Source organism: Mustela putorius, unplaced genomic scaffold (genome assembly GCF_011764305.1).
Source record: "Mustela putorius furo isolate JIRA1106 unplaced genomic scaffold, ASM1176430v1.1 tig00003988_pilon_pilon_pilon, whole genome shotgun sequence".
NCBI classification, from domain to species: domain Eukaryota; kingdom Metazoa; phylum Chordata; class Mammalia; order Carnivora; family Mustelidae; genus Mustela; species Mustela putorius.
In genome coordinates this window covers 2906452-2926323 of record NW_025422127.1, presented here as the reverse complement: position 1 = coordinate 2926323, position 19872 = coordinate 2906452, and the positions used below count along the sequence as shown (strand labels likewise).

At 48.9% G+C, this 19872-nt stretch overlaps 1 protein-coding gene across 1 annotated transcript; it reads left to right on the top strand.

The window, feature by feature from the left end:
- Positions 1-12925: 12925 nt before the first annotated feature.
- B4GALNT1 (beta-1,4-N-acetyl-galactosaminyltransferase 1) lies at positions 12926-19804 on the top strand. The gene is made up of 11 exons (XM_004773242.3): positions 12926-13349; positions 13956-14174; positions 14709-14873; positions 14984-15090; positions 15570-15610; positions 15748-15928; positions 16914-17012; positions 17151-17341; positions 17813-17953; positions 18229-18469; positions 19080-19804. Exons 2-11 carry the CDS (start codon positions 13957-13959, stop codon positions 19295-19297), a joined length of 1602 nt encoding a protein of 533 aa, XP_004773299.1. The 5' UTR covers positions 12926-13349; position 13956; the 3' UTR covers positions 19298-19804.
- Positions 19805-19872: the final 68 nt, after the last annotated feature.

The following is a 19872-nucleotide window of genomic DNA, read 5'->3' as shown; positions in this document are numbered from 1 at the left end:
AAGCAATTAGGCCTCCTGAGCAGGGAGGCCAGGGAGCCCTGGGATTATGACCTGAGCCAAAGGCAGACACTTACCTGACTGAGCCACCCTGGTGCCCCTAAAGTAGATCTCTTTTTATCAACTGTGGGTCAAAGGAGGCAGAGGCCAAGTGCATTGGACATCCTGTGACCATATCAAAGGGTGAGAGTCTATAAATTCCAAAGGGATTAGATCTGAGTATTAGAAGAACCAATGGCAATGCTTCCAGCCAAGGTATTTGGAGGGTCTCTAAAAATGTTGCCAGTTAGATCTTAATAGTGTCATTAATGTGTTTGGCTGACCATGAGGACTGAAGATGGTCTGCACAATGAAAGCGTTGTAAACCCAGCCAAGCAGCACAGACTTATCAAAGCACCTGACCAATAAAATGGATTCCCCAATCACTATGAAATTCAGGAGGGGTTCCCCAGGTAGACAGCATCTTTTCTAACAGAATTTTAGCTACAAAAGAAGTTGTGTGGCCTGTCTAAAAGGGAAAACTTCAGTCCTGTGAGAAAACATACAAAGTATGACTTAAATATATTTATAACCATGAGAAGGGGGAAGCTGTATGAGATCCATCTGCAAAAACTCAAATGGTCCATCGGGTGGTTCAAAAGATCTGGAAGCAGGGTAAAAAAACCAGTTTCCCTAGATTGTATTTTGGACAGGTGTGACAAATGAGGCAGACACATTTTCTGGCCTTATTAATATTTCCCCACCAATATTGGCTCATGAATGCTATCATTTTGTCAGTAAACATTAATATATGTACAGTGGTAAATAGGGGGAATTTTAGATTTCTGGTGGGGCCTGATTATTATTTGATCCAAATCAGAGTTTTCTTTTTTTATCAAACCAACAATTCTTCTATTCCCAATATTGTTTTTCCTTTTCTAGTGGCAATCACTGGGCTTCTCTGGTCAATTTTTCTAAGTTATCATTTGGGAAAACATGCCTTTGGATCAGGACAGAGGTTTGGCTATTGGTTTCCTTGAGTACAGCATTTTTGGTAGAAATATCAGCAAGGTGGTTTCCCTTGGCCTTCAAGGATTTGAGTCTGGAATTTCCGGGAAATTTAGTAATAGAGCAGCTGCAAAGGCATCTAATAAATTTTAGTCATAGGGCCCATTTTTAATTTTATCACCATTGGAGGTAAGGAGACCTTACTACTTCTGTAACATTTCAAAATCATGAGCTACCTCAAGGCATACTGACTATAGGTATAAATGTTTGCAATTTTATCCTTGGCTAAGGCACAAGCCCAAGTCAAGGTGTATAAGTCAGCTTTTTGAGCCAAAGTAGCCAGAGGTAAATGTGCTGCTTCAGTGACTTCCAAAGTAGCTACAATAGCATACCCAGCACGATGCTTACCATTTTCATCCTTTACTTAAGAACCAGCAGTAAAGGGACACCAGGGTGGCTCAGTCAGTTGCCTTGGGCTCAGGCCCTGATCCAGCCCCACATTGGGCTTCTCGCTCAGTGGGGAACCTGCTTCTCCCTTGGCCTGATGCTCCTCCTGCTTGTGTGTGCACTCTCTCTCTCTCTCTGACAAATAAATAAAATAAAATCTTAAAAAGAAGAAAAAGAGGGGCGCCAGGGTGGCTCAGTGGGTTAAAGCCTCTACTTTCGGCTCAGGTCATGATCCCAGGGTCCTGGGATCGAGCTGGGCTCTCTGCTCTTTGGAGAGCCTGCTTCCTCCTCTCTCTGCCTGCCTCCCTGCCTGCTTGTGATCGCTCTCTCTCTCTCTCGCTCTCTGTCAAATAAATAAATAAATAAAATCTTTTTTAAAAAAAGAAGAAGAAAAAAAAAAAAAGGAGGAGGCGGTGGAGGAGAAGAAGGCGGCGAGGAGGAGAGAGAAAAATAACCAGCAGTAAACCATGAAAAATCTGCCTGAGAGGAGTTTCCTGTAAGTTGTCCCAGGAAGTTGAAAGGCGATCTGTCAGCATTACCATTGGTAAAGGAGGGGAGAAGAGCAGAGTTAAGGTTATTGTGGCAAGAAAGAGTTCCTTGAGGAGCTGTTGGCAGGAGGATGTCCCAGGAGGTGAGATGACAGAAGGGCTGGGTGTGAGGAGAATTCAGGACGGTCTCTACTGCATGAGGCACAAGGTTAAAGGGGACCCTGTGATGATTTCCTCAGTGATCTTAGCTGAAAGAACAGTGACAGGAATATCTCTGAGGCAAGGGAGATGTCCCTGAGCTGCAGGTCCCAGCTGTTGATTATGATACCCTCTGAAGCAATGACAGTCCCGTGTTTGGGGGTGAGTACCCCAAGAGCATGCCCTTCCCTCGCACACAGAAAGAAGGAAAAAGGGAAGTTGATAATTTAGGATGTCTGAGGGCAAGGAACTTTGTTAAGCTTTTATCAAAGTCCCAAAAGCTATGTCACTCTGGTCCTTCCAAATAATAAGGTCAGGTTTGTCTTTTTTTAGTAAAGCATATAGAGGTTGAGCCAGAAGAGAGAAGTTTGGAATTTGAGTTTGACAATAACCAGTCCAATGAAACTTCCTAATTGGTGCTTGGTTTTCGCTGTGGGGAAGTTCAGGATGTCATGAAGTCTACCTAGATCCTTGCTCAGGGAAAGATTAGATGCCCTAAGCATCCAATCTGAGTGTGAGGAAACTGATTTTTTCTTTCTAGACTTTATGTCTGTTGAAGGCCGAAAGTTTTAGCAGGTCAGTGCCGTCTCCTGTGAATAGGTTGGAAAGGGGCAACAGAGAAGAAAATAATCTATATATTATAGCAAAGTAGGCCTACAGAAACCTTTGTATTGATCAAATCCCAACTTTGAAAAGTGAGCACTCTCTGTGTGACCCTGGGCCATCACCATCCAGGTGTACTGCTGTTCTTCCCAAGTGGAAGCAAAGACATGTCGCTATCCTTATCATTGGAATACTAAAAACTGCACTGCAGAGATCAATTATAATAAAAAATTGTGCTCCCAGGGGGGCTGGGTAGCTCAGCTGGTTAAGCATTTGCCTTTGACTCTGGTCATGATCCCAGGATTCTGAGATCAAGTTCCCCCCCCCACCCCCCCAACCTGAGTCAGACTCCCTGCTCAGCAGGGAGTCTGCTTCTCACTTTGCCTCTCCCTCTACCCCTCCCACCATTCATTCTCTCTCACTCTCGCTCAAATAAATATAAAATTCTTTTCTTAAAATATTTTATTTAGGGGCACTTGGGTAGCTCAGTGAGTTAAGCCTCTGCCTTCAGATCAGGTCATGATCTCAGGGTACTGAGATTGAGTCCCGCATCGCTTCCTCCTCTTTCTCTGCCTGCCTCTCTGCCTACTTGTGATCTCTCTCTCTGTCAAATAAATAAATAAAATCTTTTAAAATATTTATTTATTTATTTGACAGAGATAGGGCCAGAGAGCATAAGCAGGGGCAATGGCAGAGGGAGACGGAGAACCAAGCTCCCCACTGAGCAAGGAGCCCAACTCAGGGCTCTATCCCAGAACCCTGGGATCATGACCTGAGCCCAAGGAAGATGCTTAACTGAGCCACCCAGGCTCCCCATAAAAATCTTTCTTTAAGGGACGCCTGGGTGGCTCAGTTGGTTAAGCGGCTGCCTTCGGCTCAGGTCATGATCCCAGCGTCCTGGGATGGAGTCCCACATCCGGCTCCTTGCTTGGCGGGGAGCCTGCTTCTCCCTCTGCCTCTGCCAGCCACTCTGCCTTGCCTGTGCTTGCTCTCGCTTCTCTCTCTATGAAAAATAAATAAATAAAATCTTAAAAAAAAAATCTTTCTTTAAAAATTTTGCTTCCAGGGGCGCCTGGGTGGCTCAGTGGGTTAAAGCCTCAGCCTTCGGCTCAGGTCATGATCCCAGTGTCCCGGGATCGAGCCCTGCATCGGGCTCTCTGCTCAGCAGGGAGCCTGCTTCCTCTTCTCTGCCTGCCTCTCTGCCTGCTTGTAATCTCTGTCTGTCAAATAAATAAATAAAATCTTTTTTTTTATTAAAGATTTTATTCATTTATTTGACAGAGAGAAATCACAAGTAGATGGAGAGGCAGGCAGAGAGAGAGAGGGAAGCAGGCTCCCTGCTGAGCAGAGAGCCCGATGCGGGACTCGATCCCAGGACCCTGAGATCATGACCTGAGCCGAAGGCAGCGGCTTAACCCACTGAGCCACCCAGGCGCCCCTAAATAAAATCTTTTTAAAAAATTTGCTTCCAGTGAGAATGGATGTCAGCAGTATGTGGGAGTTAGGAACAACAGGATGTCATGGGGTAACAATGCAATTTATTGCTCCGAGGTCCTGGACCAACATCCATCCTCAGCCCTTGCGCTTTCTCACAGGTAAAATGGGGGTATTATAGGGACGTATACCCCCGTATAGAGAGGTCCTCAACCTTATAATCTTCCATTACAGGCTTGATGGCTGGAAGAGTTTCTTTATTTATAGGCTATTGATTTATTCTGGGGATACGTTTTGAAGGATCTGTTTGAATCTTGATAGGGTGTGTACTATGGATTTTGCCAATTATCAGTTAAAGATTTGCCCATAAAAAGCACAGTAGCTGATCAGTGTCCCCAAACTCAGCTATAATGTTGACAGGGACAGAGCAAATAAAATATGTCAAAGAGTCACTTAATTTACCTAGTTGGCAATTTTGATTACTAGTGTTAAGTTCTAGAATTATTTCCCCTTTTGGGAGAAATATATTCCAGCATGATATTTTTCTAAGAGATCTTGGCCCAATAAATAAATAGTGTTGGAGGAACTAAGAAGTAAAGAGTGGTTATCTCCCAAAAGGAGATCCCTAAAGAAAAGAGAAATAGGTTCAGAGACAGGAACCCATTGAGGCTTAATAGAGACCCTTCTCACCCACCCCCGTTTGAACTAGTTTAGTACTCCAAGGCAATGGTTGCTTAGCAATACAGGTGAGCACGAAGAGTATAGCTCTAGTGTCATTAAGGGCAGAGAAAGATTTGTTCCTAACCTGGGGAATGGTTTCTCCAAGCCCACTAAGAGGGGGGATTGTGAAAAGCCCCAGTAGTTCCTCAGAGCCCCATCATTAAGAATTAGGACACCTGGGTGGCTCACTCAGTGAAGCGTCTGCCTTTGGCCCAGGTCTTGTTGCCAGGGTCCTGGGAATGAGTCCTACATTAGGCTCCCTGCTTGGCGGGAAGCCTGCTTCTCCATCTCCCTCTGCCATACCCACCACACACACACCTGCCCCTACTTGTGCTCTCTGGCTCTATCTCTCTGTCAAATAAATAAATAAAAAACTTTAAAAAAAAATAGGGGGACATTGGATAGGCGGGCTAGAGGGCTAAAGCTACCCAGAGTGGTTAAGTTTGTAACAATATTCTTCCCAGTGCCCTAGCTCTTTGCAATAATAACAGAGACTATGGGATTCTTGTCTTGCTTAAGAAACTTCATTTGCCAGAGTTGAGAATTAAGAATCTTTTTTAAGATTTTACTTATTTATTTGAGAGAGAATGAGACAGAGCACGAGAGCAGGTTGAGGGGCAGAAGGAAAAGCAGACTCCCTGATAAGTCAGGGCCTGATGCAGGACTGAATCTTAGGACTCTGGGATCATGACCTGAACCCAAAGCACCTGAGAATTAAGAATCTTAAGTAGTTGGGGTGCCTTGGTGGCTCAGTGGGTTAAGCCTCTGCCTTCAGCTCAGGTCCTGATCCTAGGATCAAGCCCCACATCGGGCTCTACTCAGAGGGAGCCTGCTTCCCCTTCTCTCTCTGCCTACTTGTGATCTCTCTCTGTGTGTCAAATAAATTTTAAAAATCTTAAAAAAAAAAAAAAAAGAATCTTAAGCAGTCTTCCTTTTAGATATCCAGGATGTGAGTGAGCTGGTGTGCTGAAGTAACTAAATCTGGAGTGGATACAGTTTCCCGTTCCATTCTGATTCTTTTAACTGAACGCAAAAGCTCCAGGTTCAACCCACTATATAAATATGGCATTAGTGGCTACCAGAATGGATTCAATATCCAAAGGAAGACCAGAATTTTCTCTGAAAACAATCTGAAATTGATTTTAAAAGTCATAAACAGGTTCATCAGGTTTTGGGGTGCAGGCCTGAATTTTGTTCCAATCAATGGCCTTAGGAGAAACAACTGCAGTTGCTCGGTAGAGGTTTTCAGTGTATGTTCTAGCATTTTACGCAAAGTTAGGGGCTTGTTTTTCTACATCTTGTTCAGGATTTTCCCATTGGGCAAGTCTTAGCCAGTGTTTAGGCCGGCCCTCACCAACAAGCCTATGGACTTCACTGATACAAATCTGAGAAACAGGGTTGGTAAGTCTGAGTAACTATGACGAATTCTTCAGCAAACATGTGAGGGTTCTCAGTCACTTAAAGAAACTCCTTGGGGGGCGCCTGGGTGGCTCAGTGGGTTAAGCCGCTGCCTTCAGCTCAGGTCATGATCTCAGGGTCCTGGGATCGAGTCCCGCATCGGGCTCTCTGCTCAGCGGGGAGCCTGCTTCCCTCTCTCTCTCTCTGCCTGCCTCTCAGTGTACTTGTGATTTCTCTCTGTCAAATAAATAAATAAAATCTTAAAAAAAAAAAAAAGAAATAAAGAAAGAAACTCCTTGGGCACCTGGGTGGCTCAGTTGGTTAAGCGACTGCCTTAGGCTCCTGTCATGATCCCGGAGTCCTAGGATAGAGTCCATTAGACTCCCAGCTCCATGGGGTGTCTACTTCTCCCTCTGACCTCCCCTACCATGCTCTCTCACTCTGTCTCTCTCTCTCTCAAATAAATATATAAATAAAATCTTTTTTAAAAAGAAAGAAAGAAAGAAAGAAACTCCTTAACTACAGCTTGCATTTCGGCCTTAGTCCAGGGAAACATAAGAAATTGGGGGCTTATCTGGAACCTCAGAAGAGTTAACTTAAAAAGGACAGATTCTGATAAGTTCAGAGGAACAGGAAGGGGAAGAGTTCTTCAGGGAAGAGAAGAGGAAAGCTCGGTGAAATATCTGAATGGGGAAACCGAGCATCTAGAGGAGGAGGCGGTGGTGGTGCGGAAGGGAAGGTAGGTGACAGCACCTGCAGGGGGCCTGGGCACATGGTGGCTGCAGGGTGTTTGGAGATAAAGAAAATGAGACGTGGGGGAAAGACCTCAGTAGCCTTTGGTCTTTCTCCAAGTGTTTGCCTCAGTTAAATAGAAATGGTATTTTACAGAGAGGCGATTTTAGATTCCTGGTCACTATTGGAAGCTTCAAAAAACCAATCAAAGCAGGTGTCCCATTCAGTTTTGACCATTTTATTTTTAAAAGAGATTTATTCATGTCTTCTGCCCATTTTTTGACGTGACTATCTGTTTTTTGAGTGTTCCGTTTGAGGAGTTCTTTATTGGTCTTGGATATCATCCCTTTTGTCGGTACTGTCATTTGCAAATATCTTCTTCCATTCTGTGCATTGCCTCTTTGTTGACTGTTTCCTTTGCTGTGCAGAAGCTTTTGATCTTGATGAAGTCCCAAAAGTTCATTTGTGCTTTTGTTTCCTTTGCCTTTGGTGACATGTCTTCAAAGAAGTTGCTATGGCCAATGTGCAAGAGGTTACTTCCTATGTTCTCCTCTAGGATTCTGATGGATTCCTGCCTCACGTTGAGGTCTTTTATCCATTTCGAGCTTATCTTTGTGTGTGGTGTAAGAGAATGGTCGAGTTTCATTCTTCTATACATAGCTGTCCAATTTTCCCAGCACCATTTATCGAAGAGACTTTTTTCCACTGTATATTTTTTCCTGCTTTGTCGAAGATTATTTGACCCTGCAGTTGAGGGTCCACATCTGGGCTCTCTACTCTGTTCCACTGGTCTATGTGTCTGTTTTTGTGCCAGTACCATGCTGTCTTGGTGATCACAGCTTTGTAGTAAAGCTTGAAATCAGGCAACGTGATGTCCCCAGTTTTGTTTTTCTTTTTCAACATATCCTTAGCAATTTGGGGTCTTTTCTGGTTCCATACAAATTGTAGGATTGTTTTTTCCAGACACTTCTCCAAAGAAGACATACAAATGGCTAACAGACACATGAAAAAATGTTCATCATCACTAGCCATCAGGGAGATCCAAATCAAAACCACATTGAGATACCACCTTATACCAGTTAGAATGGCCAAAATCAACAAGACAGTAAACAACAAGTGTTGGAGAGGATGTGGAGAAAGGAGAACGCTCTTACACTGTTGATGGGAATGCAAGTTGGTGCAGCCATTTTGGAAAACAGTGTGGAGATTCCTTAAGAAATTAAAACTAGAGCTACCCTATGACTCTGCATTTGCACTGCTGGGTATTTACCCCAAAGATACAGATGTCGTGAAAAGAAGGGCCATCTGCACCCCTATGTTCATAGCAGCAATGCCCACAATAGCCAAACTGTGGGAAGAGCCAAGATGCCCTTCAAGGGATGAATGGATAGAAGATATGGTCCATATATACAATGGAATATTATGCCTCCATCAAAAAGGATGAATACCCAACTTTTGTATCAACATGGATGGGACTGGAAGAGATTGTGCTGAGTGAAATAAGCCAAGCAGAGAGAGTCAATTATCATATGGTCTCACTTACTTGTGGAGCATAAGGAATAACATGGAGGACATTGGGAAAAGGAGAGGAGAAGGGAGTTGGAAATCAGAGGGGGAGATGAACCATGATAGACTGTGGACTCTGAGAAACAAACTGAGAGTTTTGGAGGGGAGTGGGCGGTGGGTTGGGTGAGCCTGGTGGTGGGTATTAAGGAGGGCAGGTATTGCATGGAGCACTGGGTGTGGTTCATAAACAATGAATTCTGGAATACTGAAAAAATAAAATAAAGTTTTTTTTAAAGATTTATTTATTTATTGAGAGACAGTACACAGAGGGAGAGGGAGAAGCAAACCTCCCACTGAGCAGGAAGCCCAATGTGGGACTCAATCCAGGACCCTGGGATCATGACCTGAATGGAAAGCAGCTGCTTATCCAACTGAGCCACCCAGATGCCCCCGGTTTTGACCATTTTAGAGCCACAGCTGTCCAATTCTGTTCTGAGAAAAGTAAGTTTAGGGAGATAAAAAGTTCCCCATAATGGCCATTGGTGTTCCTTAATTACTTTTAATTAAATTGGTCCATTTAGTTAAATTGGTACATTTACTTTTAGTTAAATGTACATGAGGAAACACCAGGGTTTTCTCGGGGTTTTGATTTTGTTGTTGTTGTTTTTTAAGTAATCTCTATGCCAAAATAAGGCTCCAACTCGTGATCCTGATATCAAGAGTCACATGCTCTTCCGACTGAGCCAGGCAGGTGCCCCAAAACACATTTTTAACATAAAAACAGCCAAGGACCAAGAACTGGGGGGGGGGGTGCCCTCAAAACATTTTGATGACTGGGATCTCTCATTTCTTAGAGGTTTTTCTGTAAAGCAAAAGGAAATATTCCTAAATAGTCCAGTTCCAGCTAAAAGAGTCAGACCAATGGACAAGAGTACTCTTAGAAAAGACAAAGCCCAAAAACACATCCAGAATAAAGCCTGAGAGATCAAAACACAAAAAGAGCAGCGTCTGAGATGCAGGAGAGACTCACCCTCAAACTCCAGGGTGGGCAAGAAAGCAGAGATCTCAGTTAGCTCTGGGGACACCTGTTTGCTCTCCCTCCTTGGACTTGTTGGGGTTCTTCTCTGGACCCCCCTTCTGGTCACCCAGTAATGTTGACCTTAAAAATAAAACAGTTATTTTACCAGTGAGGATGGGTTTATTCAGGAATAGCAGTGAATTGCAATTTGGGACAAGTAGGCTCTGGCAAAAACCATAAGCTGGTCCAGCAAACAAAGGAGAGGAAAGTTATTTTATGGAAAGAAGGAGGAAGTTTATAAGTACAGTTTTTATAGAGTCACTTCCCATCATAGGACTGAGTGAACTCAAGAAAAAATCCTCCCTTCCCTCCAGATAAAAATGACAGATAATATATTCCAAATACGTAACAGAGATAATATGATAAAAGAGATAATATGTAAAAGAGAACCCATGATCAAAACCAAAACCAAAAGAAGCATCTCCTCGAACTGGAAGTGGAAATATGAGGGCTGAGGGCTGATAGCATGGAAGAAAGAACTAGCAGCCCAGGAACCAGCTCCTTGGAGAATTCACTGGATGTTCTGCCATATGACAGGTGGTTGTAGGAGGCTGTGACCCTGTCTGGGCTCTATCTGTTTTGAGCTGCTTGCCTGGAGTGACAGCAAAAAGACTTGGGCTAGCCAGCTCTCTAGGCTACCATGTTGAGTTAGACAAGGCCTGCCATTGGCTGGGGACAGGATCAGCAACACACCCTTGGATCAGATCCCTGTGTGTTCAATATAAACCCTCATTCTGGACAGGGGAGACAGTCACAGAACCGCTCAGTATGGGGAGATGCTGCAGGGAGAGAGGAAAACTTACACCTCCAACCTGGTCTGGCGTATGGAGGACCCATCACAGCCCCATCCTACTGCATCTGGGCCTGCAGCAGAAGCTGGAGTGCTAAAAACCATTTCTCTGCATTCTTTGCGGTTAGTGTTCCTTTATTAATCAAATGCCTGCCTAGGAAACATGAATTGAGATAGGCCTTAAACTGGAAGAGAAGGGATGACCCTGAATGGCAGGTGTCCACTTTGTGGGGTGTAAGTTGTAATAGAGGCCAAGGGGTTCTAGTTTGTAGCTTCCTGTTTTCGGAAGTTTGTTGCAGCTGTGACCTCAGTTTTGCTGATAGCAAAAGAGTTGTATGATTCTGGAGGCGGGGAGGTGTTCCTAAAAGTTCTGCCTAAAGCAGTGCTTTCAACTGGGTTTCTATTGACATCTGGGGAAGGGCAAGCCTTTGTTACACAGACTTGTCCTATTCACTGTAGGACATTTAGCTTAGCTAACACCTGCCCACCAATTGCCTGCAGCCTCACCAGTCACTGAGACTACCAAAAATGTCCCCACAGGGGCGCCTAACAAATGCCTTTGGCTCAGGTCATGATCCCAGGGCATTGGGATGGAGCCCCACTTAGGGGCTTTTTGCTCAGCAGGGAGCCTGCTTCTCTCTCTCCCTCTGCCTGCTGCTCCCTCTGCTTGTGTGCTCTCTCTCTCTCTCACTCACTCTCTCTATCAAGTGAATAAGTAAAATCCTCTTTAAAAATGCCCCCACATATTTCCAAAAGCCTATGGAAGATACTATTACCCATACAGAAACCAACTCCCCAAACCATTTGTATGCCCCATTATTCCCAGTAAGAACCCCCTAGAGTAGTGTCTGTCATCCACAATGAATCCTAACCAAGACACACACATGAGAAAGAAACTCACAAAAGACAAACTAACAAACTAAAACTTCAAATCTCATCCTGAAAAGTAACACTGTAACAGGTAATCAAGAAGCTCAAGAGAATTCACTCTAGAGTAAATGGAAATAGAGCAATCCCCCCAAATTTTTTAAATAAATATATTTAATATCCTTCAAAGACAAGAAAACTAAAGAGGCATGAAAACTAAATCCTTAACTGGAATTATTTTAAAAGCTATAAAAGACATCATTGAGACAACTGGAGAAATTTCTACATGGACTGTGTATCAGACAAGGGTTTGTAAATATTCTAACTTCGACAATCATATTGTTTATTTAGAAGAATACCTTTTCTTTCAGGAGATAGATACTTAAGTACTTAGGAGTAGAGAGTCACAATGTCTGCAATTAATTCAAATGGTTCAGCAAAAAGAATGTGTGTGCATGTGTGTGTGCGTGTGTGTGCTCGCGCGCACGTGCGCACGCACACATGAGGTGCGTGTGCACAGTTGGAGAGAGAGAGAGAAAAATCAGCATTCGGCCAAGGCTAAATATCACCATCAAAGAAGGAAATGCTGCAGATACAAGAATTAGTATAAGTTCTGTTAGAAATTCTAGATTATGATTATAATTTCATTATTAAAATTTTTACTTGTCTATTTTTATAAATGTGACAGTAATGTGCTGAAACAATTTCTCAGACCATAACTGAGTTACTAAATAGATGCTTACTTTCCACTAAAGTAGTGGAGAAGCAAGACTTTTTCTTTTTAATTTTTACTTGAAAATAATGTCAAACTTCGGAACTTGGAAAACACAGTACTCCCACATACCTTTTAACCAGCTTCACCAATTTTTGACATTTTGTCACATTTATCATTTTCTCTCTCCCTCTCTGTATATATGTGCATATAGACACATATAAGCCCTACAGTTCATATAAAGAGTGTTGTGACGAGTTATTAAATGAATAAAATACAAATTCTGTATTATGTATACCACATGTACCCATATATATACAACATGTACACATTGTATCATTGTATCATTTATTTTTTCCAAGCAACTTGAAAGTAGATTGCACACATCCCGCCACTTTATCCCTTAACACTTGAGGGTATGTAGTCTAAGAACAAGAATACTGTCCTGAATCCTGCTGTAGGGAAGGGAGTCTATGGGTCAAAGGCTTGCATGCAGAATTACAGCCAACCTAGCCACTTCCTCCAGCATCTGCAAAAGGAACAGTTAGGGGAAGCAGGCCTTTGGATTACTTCTCCAGTGTTTGTTGGATGATTGGGATAGGGGTGCCGCGGAGGAGGAGAGGATGGGCGGGAGGGTGTGAACCTGTCTTTGTTAGCCAGGCAAAATCTTATTTTTCAGGATCTAGTCTGGTTTCTTGTATCCCACTCTAACCACCCAAACCTTCCTTGGAATGGGGTTATAAGAAGCCCTCGCCCCATAGTCTCCCAAAGCCCTTATTCCCTATCCTCGTGTACTGCCTGGATGACAGGGAGGCTCCACACGACTAAGAAATACAATGGGACTGGGGCAGGCCCTTGAGATCCCAGGTTTGCAGGAGAAGGTCTGGGAGGGTCGGGAGAAGGACCTTCTCGAGGCGCCCCCGCAATGTCCTCTGCGCCCACCAGAAGGCGCCCCGGCGCTCGCTTTCCCCGCGCGGAGCTGGAGCCTCCGCCGCACCGAGCCCGGGAGCCGAGCCGCGCGGCGCGGCGATCTGAACAACCGGGCGGCGGCCTGAGCCCTCCCCTCCCGGCAAGTGGGACAGGGTGCCGGGGAGCCCAGCCTTCGTTTCTGGGGCTGGGATGCACCGTTTCTCAACTCCGTTCTCCACCTCCCACCCCACCCCCCCGCAGGAAACGCCCAGAACCACCCCGCGCCGCGGTCTACAAAGCCCCGAGCGTCCGAAGGCGGGAGGGGTTGGGCGAGCCCGGGAGGCAGGAGGATCCCCACGACACAGGCTCACGGCTGGCTCCCCGATCAGGCCGCCTCCAGCCCCATGAAGACCCCCAGGCCGGGGCTGAGAGCCTGGAGCAGCCCGGACGGAAATCTTGTGGCGGCCTTAGAACGTTAGACAGGTCAGTGCCCGGGCGGGATGAGGGGGCCGAGCTGGAGGCGGGAGGCGGCGCGCTCGCGGGTCCCCCGGGTCCTCCTCACAGCTTCCCGAGGCCACTTGCGCGGTCACCTCCGCCGGGGGCACGCAACAGCGCGGGCGTGATTCTGCATTTTTCATGACAGGCAAGGTGTGGAGCCGCCCTGTGCAGCCCACCGGGGCCCAGGTGATGCTCGGACCGCGGGGTGGGGGACACGCGGGCCGGGGGCGGTGGGGGCGGGAATGGGGGAGTCCGCTGCTCTAAGAAAACGATGCAGTCCTACTTATTCGCGGCCCCGAGGAAAGCCCCGCATCCAGCGGTCTCTCGCATCAACATGCCGGGCCTCGGGCGTGAGAGGAAACCGAGATGCGGGAGAAGGCGAGAAGAAAGGAGGCCGGGAGACCCGAGGCCCGGGGAGTGGAGGGAGGAGGGCCGGGGGAACAATTCGCTATGCAAATCCTAGCGCGCGGAGATGTAGAGAGCGTCCCGGGGTTGCTGGCAGGAACCTCCAGAACCTCCCGGCTCTAGGGTCCCAGCCCACGCCCCCTCCCCCCGCACCTTTCTCACCCTCCCACTCCTACCGCCCACCAGGATGCGGCTGGGCCGCCGGGCCCTCTGTGTGCTGGTCCTGCTGCTCGCCTGCGCCTCGCTGGGGCTCCTGTACGCGAGCACCCGGGACGCGCCGGGCCTCGGGGCACCTCTTGCGCTGTGGGCGCCCCTGCAGGGCCCCCCCAGACCAGAACTGCCAGACCTGACGCCCGAGCCCCGCTATGCACACATCCCAGTCAGGATCAAGGAGCAAGTGGTGGGGTGAGTGCCAGGGGTGGTGGCGGCAGAGCAGCACTCGCTGGGGGTGGCGCGGGGAGCTTTTGTTTCCTGCACTGCTGAGCTCGGATCTCTGGGTTCTCCTGACTAGTTGGGGAGTGGGGGTAAGGCAGGGGGAGCTGCTGAGTCTTGGGCTGGCGCGGAGGGGGAATCTCTCCTCCCTGAACCTTGTCATGGTGATGGGGAGGAGAGGATGTGCAGGCATAGGAGGGCCCTAGAAAACTTCCCAATGTCCTGATGATTCTACTTGAAAGGGGAGTCCATCTGGGGTCCTAAATGGTGGGTAGACAACTCTGAAATTCTAGCAATTGACCCTATTCTACGGCTCTGTAAAATCCAGATTTAGGGGACAAGTCATGGTGGTCTCTCCCCCTGGAGACTATCTGAAAAGCAATGTTTTAGGGGACAGACATTGGATGGGCAGGGTTGAAAGGCCAAGGTGTGGGGCACTGTGTAAATGTTTCATGGGGTGAATGGAGTTGGATGGCTGGGCTCTGATGACCTTCGTCCCCCCTCCAGGCTGCTCTCTGGGAACAATTGTAGTTGTGAGTCCAGTGGAAGGAGCTTTTACCTCCCCTTCCAGAGGCAGGTCCGAGCCATCGACCTCACCAAAGCCTTTGACCCGGAGGAGCTGAGGGCTGCCTCTGCCTCCAGGGAGCAGGAGTTCCAGGCCTTCCTTTCAAGGTACTATCTTGAAATGAGGGTGTGTCTTTGCAGTGGGAGGCCTGGAGGGAGGGTGTGACTGGAAGGAGAGCTCCTCTGCCCGTGATTCCTTCTCTGTCCTCCACTGCCAGGAGCCAGTCCGCTGCTGACCGGCTGCTCATAGCCCCTGCCAACTCCCCTCTTCAGTACCCACTGCAGGGTGTGGAAGTCCAGCCCCTCCGGAGCATCTTGGTACCAGGTGGGGAGAATGAGCCTCAGGGATGACCTAAGGCACTGTGGGGGTGTCAGAGCTCAAAGTTGGGTGAGGAAGAGTGAAGCAAGATTGGAATGGGAAGTGGGGAACTTCCAGTGAAAGGGGGACTTGAGGTCAGAAGGGGGCTCATGAGATGGGAGATGAGGACAGAAGGGACTCTACATTGTCAGGAATTGCAGAAGGCTGTAACTGGAGAGGTTTGGGGGAAAGAATCTATTCTTTGCTGACTGACCAAAGATTAGTGGGTAGGTGGGGCAGGCCATAAAGAGCCATTGCTTTGATGGAAAGGAGTAAAAAAATCAGCTACTCTAGGCTTCATCCTAACAGGTACCCTGCCATGGCCTCAACAAAGAGGGATGGGTGAGAAGGTCCCTGCGGTGGTGAAGAGAGATGTGGTGAAGAGAGACGAAGTGCAGAAGAATTCAAGGCTGGGTGTGATTCTGACTCTCTCTCCTTCCTCCTAGGACTGAGCCTGCAGGCAGCTTCTGGTCAGGAGCTTTACCAGGTAAGGGGAAATGAGGCTGGGAAGGCCAGGTGGGCAGAGGATGCTGGAGGGAGACCCCACTGCCAAAGGAGGGATGAAGCTACCAGGGAGGTAGGAGGTAGGTGTGAAGCCTAACCCTGTACATCCTCCTCTCCCAGGTGAACCTGACAGCCTCCTTGGGCACCTGGGACGTGGCAGGGGAAGTGACTGGAGTGACTCTCACGGGAGAGGGGCAGCCAGATCTCACCCTCACCAGCCCTGGGCTAGACCAACTCAACCGGCAGCTTCAACTGGTCACTTACAGCAGCCGAAGCTACCAGGCAAACACAGCAGACACAGGTGTGAGGCCTGGGCGGAGGCAGTGGCTGGCTGGGTGAACAGAGAGCCCAGAAAGGCTGGAGCGGGCAAATGGCAGAGGGTGTGGGAGATACTAGGGCAATGGCCAGAGCTGCCCAGTCACACAATGGGCATTTCAGCTAGGCTAGCAGGACCAGGGAGAGAGAGAAGGGGCCTTTGTTCATCTGGGGCCAGAGCAGGCCAAAGGGAAACCCGAGCTTTGGGTGTGTCCCCCCTTCAGGCCAACCGTGGGGGCCCCAGGAAGTGACCTGCCCCAGGAGCCAGAAAACTCAAACTCTATTTCCAATCCACCACTTCCAGGAGAGCAAGGGGTTTTAGGGTTTTATCTCCCAGAGCTCCCATTTCTCTAGCAAAAAAGGCACAACACAGCCCTCCTGCTTCTCTCCAAGGCTTGGTACACCAAACCTGCTCCCACTCTGGGGCTTTTGCATTTGCTGTTCCCTCTGCCTAGAATGCTGTTCCCCTAGATTTTTGTACAGCTGGCTCCTTCTTGTCATTTGGATCTCAACTCAACTGGTTCCTCTTCACTATCACATTACTTGTTTTTTCTCTTCAAGGCTTACCAGTCTCTAAATTTCATTTACTTAGCCTGGAACGACTGACTAGGCTCCTAACTCAGTTTTGTTGCTTAAGAGTTCTGTAAATGAAGACAAGTTACTTAATTTCTCTGTCTTTTTCTGTAGTAGAAATCTACTTAATAGGACTTGTGAAGATTAAATGAGTTCCTATATTTAAGGTAACTGAAAAAGTACCTGCCACATAGTAATTGCTCAATAAACGTGTGCTTTTCATTAAATCTCCTTTTAAAATTAATTTCCCACCCATTAGAATGTTAGTACCATGGCGGTAAAAATCTTAAATTCTTGTCCATCAGGGCCCAGAAAGAGTAGGCATTTAAATACTGATTTACTGAAAAAGGAATGTTATCCCAGCCTTAAGCACCACGGCTCGTGTCCTTTCTTCCCAGTCCGGTTCTCCACAGAGGGACATGAGGCTGCCTTTACCATCCGCATAAGACACCCCCCCAACCCTCGGCTGTACCCATCTGGGTCTCTACCCCAGGGAGGTGAGGCCCGTGCCTGCCGCGACCTAAAATCGAGGTCTAGTGGGGAGAAGGTGGAGGAGGGAAGCCTTGGGAGAAGATGTTTTCCTGCTCCTAATTTCCCATTCTCCTTCCTCTTCACCTAACCCTCTTCCTCCCCAGCCCAGTACAACATCAGTGCCCTGGTCACCATTGCTACTAAGACCTTCCTGCGTTACAATCGGCTACGGGCACTCATTGCCAGCATCCGTCGCTTCTACCCAACGGTCACCGTGGTCATCGCCGACGACAGCGACAAGCCAGAGAGCATTAGCGGTCCCCACATCGAGCACTATCTCATGCCTTTTGGCAAGGTGCGCAGCCAGCGAGGCTGAACCGCGCGCCAGAGCGCGTGGAGGAAGGCGCGCCCTCGGTCTGAAGTCTCCGGAGTAGTGATTCTCAGGACTACCTACCTGTAATCAGAATTACTGGGGTGCCTGTTAAGCATGGCAGTTCCTGGAAATAAGCTCCGTGGGACAGGAATCGTGCCTATGTTGTTAGTCCTGCGTTCTTAGAAAGTGCTGAGCACTTGGGGAGCGCTCAGTAAATAGGTGATGAATGAATGAATGATGAATGAATGGATGAATGGGGTGCACGGTTAGATGCGCTCTAACACCTCCCAGAACACTGACAACCCCTCGCCGTGGAAAACTGCCTTTTTTACCCAGGCCTGAGCCATTCGTGGGCACTACTGTTAAGAGAGGCGTCAGGAAAGAGAAGGGAAGGCGGGAGAGGGGTTAGGTCCTCTCTCTCCAGCCTCACTGACCATATATACCCTCCCCCAGGGCTGGTTCGCAGGCCGGAACCTGGCCGTATCCCAGGTAACCACCAAGTACGTCCTGTGGGTGGACGACGACTTCGTGTTCACCGCGCGGACGCGGCTGGAGAGGCTTGTGGACGTGCTGGAGCGGACGCCGCTAGACCTGGTAGGGGAGGGCCTGCAGGATGCGGGGTGGGAGAAGGAGGGTCTCAGCAGGCTGAGGCAGCGGCGGGGGAGCCCCGGCCGAGCGCGAGCGCGGACGGTCCTGGGACTGACAGAAAACGCGGCGGAGCCTGGGAGACCCCCGGGTCCTGTAGGAGTGGAGCGGAAGAGGACGGGGCCCGGGAACCGAGCGGGGGAGAGGGAGCACAGATGTGGTACCCCCACTCCCAGCCCCGGCAGTCCCCGTCCCTCTTGGAGCTATCCTCCCACTTCCCGCAGGTCGGCGGCGCGGTGCGCGAGATCTCCGGCTTTGCCACCACCTACAGGCAGCTGCTGAGCGTGGAGCCTGGCGCGCCAGGCCGCGGGAACTGCCTCCGGCAAAGGCGCGGCTTCCACCACGAGCTCGTCGGCTTTCCAGGCTGCGTGGTGACCGACGGCGTGGTCAACTTCTTCCTGGCGCGCACTGACAAGGTGCGCGAGGTCGGTTTCGACCCGCGCCTCAGCCGCGTGGCGCATCTGGGTGAGTGGCTCCCCCTCCCGGCCTGGCCCGGCCCATCAGGGACCCGCGGGGCGCTGGGTGAGGATCCAAGGGCGCTGGCGACTCCTACGCCCACCCCAACCCCTCCCCCGTGAAACCCACGGGTGGCACCCGGGGCTCTTGGGGCAGTTCTGCGAAGATTTACCAAGATGTGAGCCTTGGCAAGACACAGAGCTCCCACCCTCCTGGCCCGCACACCATTTGAACCTCCAGACCCAGTACTGCCCCTGGGTCTACGTTTGACTTCCCCACCGCTGTCACCGCCACCTTCCCTCCACTCCCAGCCGCTCCCGCTGGTTCAGACCACACTCCTGGAGCAGCCCATTCAGTATCTGTTGAAACTTTAGGTGTTGGGGAGGGTGGACAGTTGTGGTATGTTATCCAAGCACAAGGTAAGTATGTTGACTTTATTTTACAGAAGAGTGAAACTGAGACCCTGGAAAATTAATTACTAGCCCAATGCCCTCAGAAACGGGGTCCTTGCCTATGCACCCTCCATACCCCAAATCTTAGTTCTCCCTTAAGGGTTGGCCTTCTACACCCTTCAGACTCTTCAATGTTTGCTCCCCTTCCCTCCACGCCCCCCCCCCAGAATTCTTCCTGGATGGGCTTGGTTCCCTTCGAGTGGGCTCCTGCTCAGATGTCGTTGTGGATCACGCATCCAAGTTGAAGCTGCCATGGACATCAAGGGATGTGGGGACAGAGACTTATGCCCGCTACCGCTACCCAGGATCACTGGATGAAAGTCAGGTGGCCAAACACCGCCTACTCTTCTTCAAACACCGGCTGCAGTGCATGACCTCTGAATGAGGGCCACTAGGGGCCTTCAAACTGTCAAGCTGGGCCTGCCTCCTTGTCCCTGCCAGGAATTTCTAGCAAACCCCAGCACCCAGTGACCGCTCCACTGACTCTCCCTGATCCCCTTCAGAAACTGATCCCAAGCAGGGGCTTGTCCTGGTGGCACTCCTCCTTTCTGCGAGTGCCCAGGGATGTGATGGAGCCATAACTGTCTCACAGCCAGTGCCAAGTCCTCCCACCACCCCCTTTGTCATGGGACAGGAAGTGGGGGGGGGTCACTTTCCAAGTGCCAAAGAGCCCATGGAGACTCTAAGAACCTAAAGTGGAAATACTCTCCTCTCATCTCCTTGGGACTGAGGGGGTGGGGAAGTCCCTGCGTGTATTCCCAGGGCTGTACCCCCTCCCCCATCTCTGGATCCAGGACTCTGTGCACAGGCTCCAGCCCCACCCCCCATGGAGAGAACTGGAGACTTCTGGAGTGGGGGGGGCGGGCGCTGGTGAACACACAAGTGAAAGTCATTTTTAGTTGTGTCTGCAATGCTGTGAGCATGGAGAAAGGGGCACCAGGGATCAGTGTGCGGACACCC

Excerpts from the sequence above, each read along its gene's own strand:
- B4GALNT1 (XM_004773242.3), top strand. The coding sequence starts at position 13,957 with ATGCGGCTGGGCCGCCGGGCCCTCTGTGTGCTGGTCCTGCTGCTCGCC. Across the intron at positions 15,611-15,747 it reads CTGGTCAGGAGCTTTACCAG|GTGAACCTGACAGCCTCCTT; the intron begins GTAAGGGGAAAT and ends CTCCTCTCCCAG. Across the intron at positions 17,342-17,812 it reads ATCTCATGCCTTTTGGCAAG|GGCTGGTTCGCAGGCCGGAA; the intron begins GTGCGCAGCCAG and ends ACCCTCCCCCAG.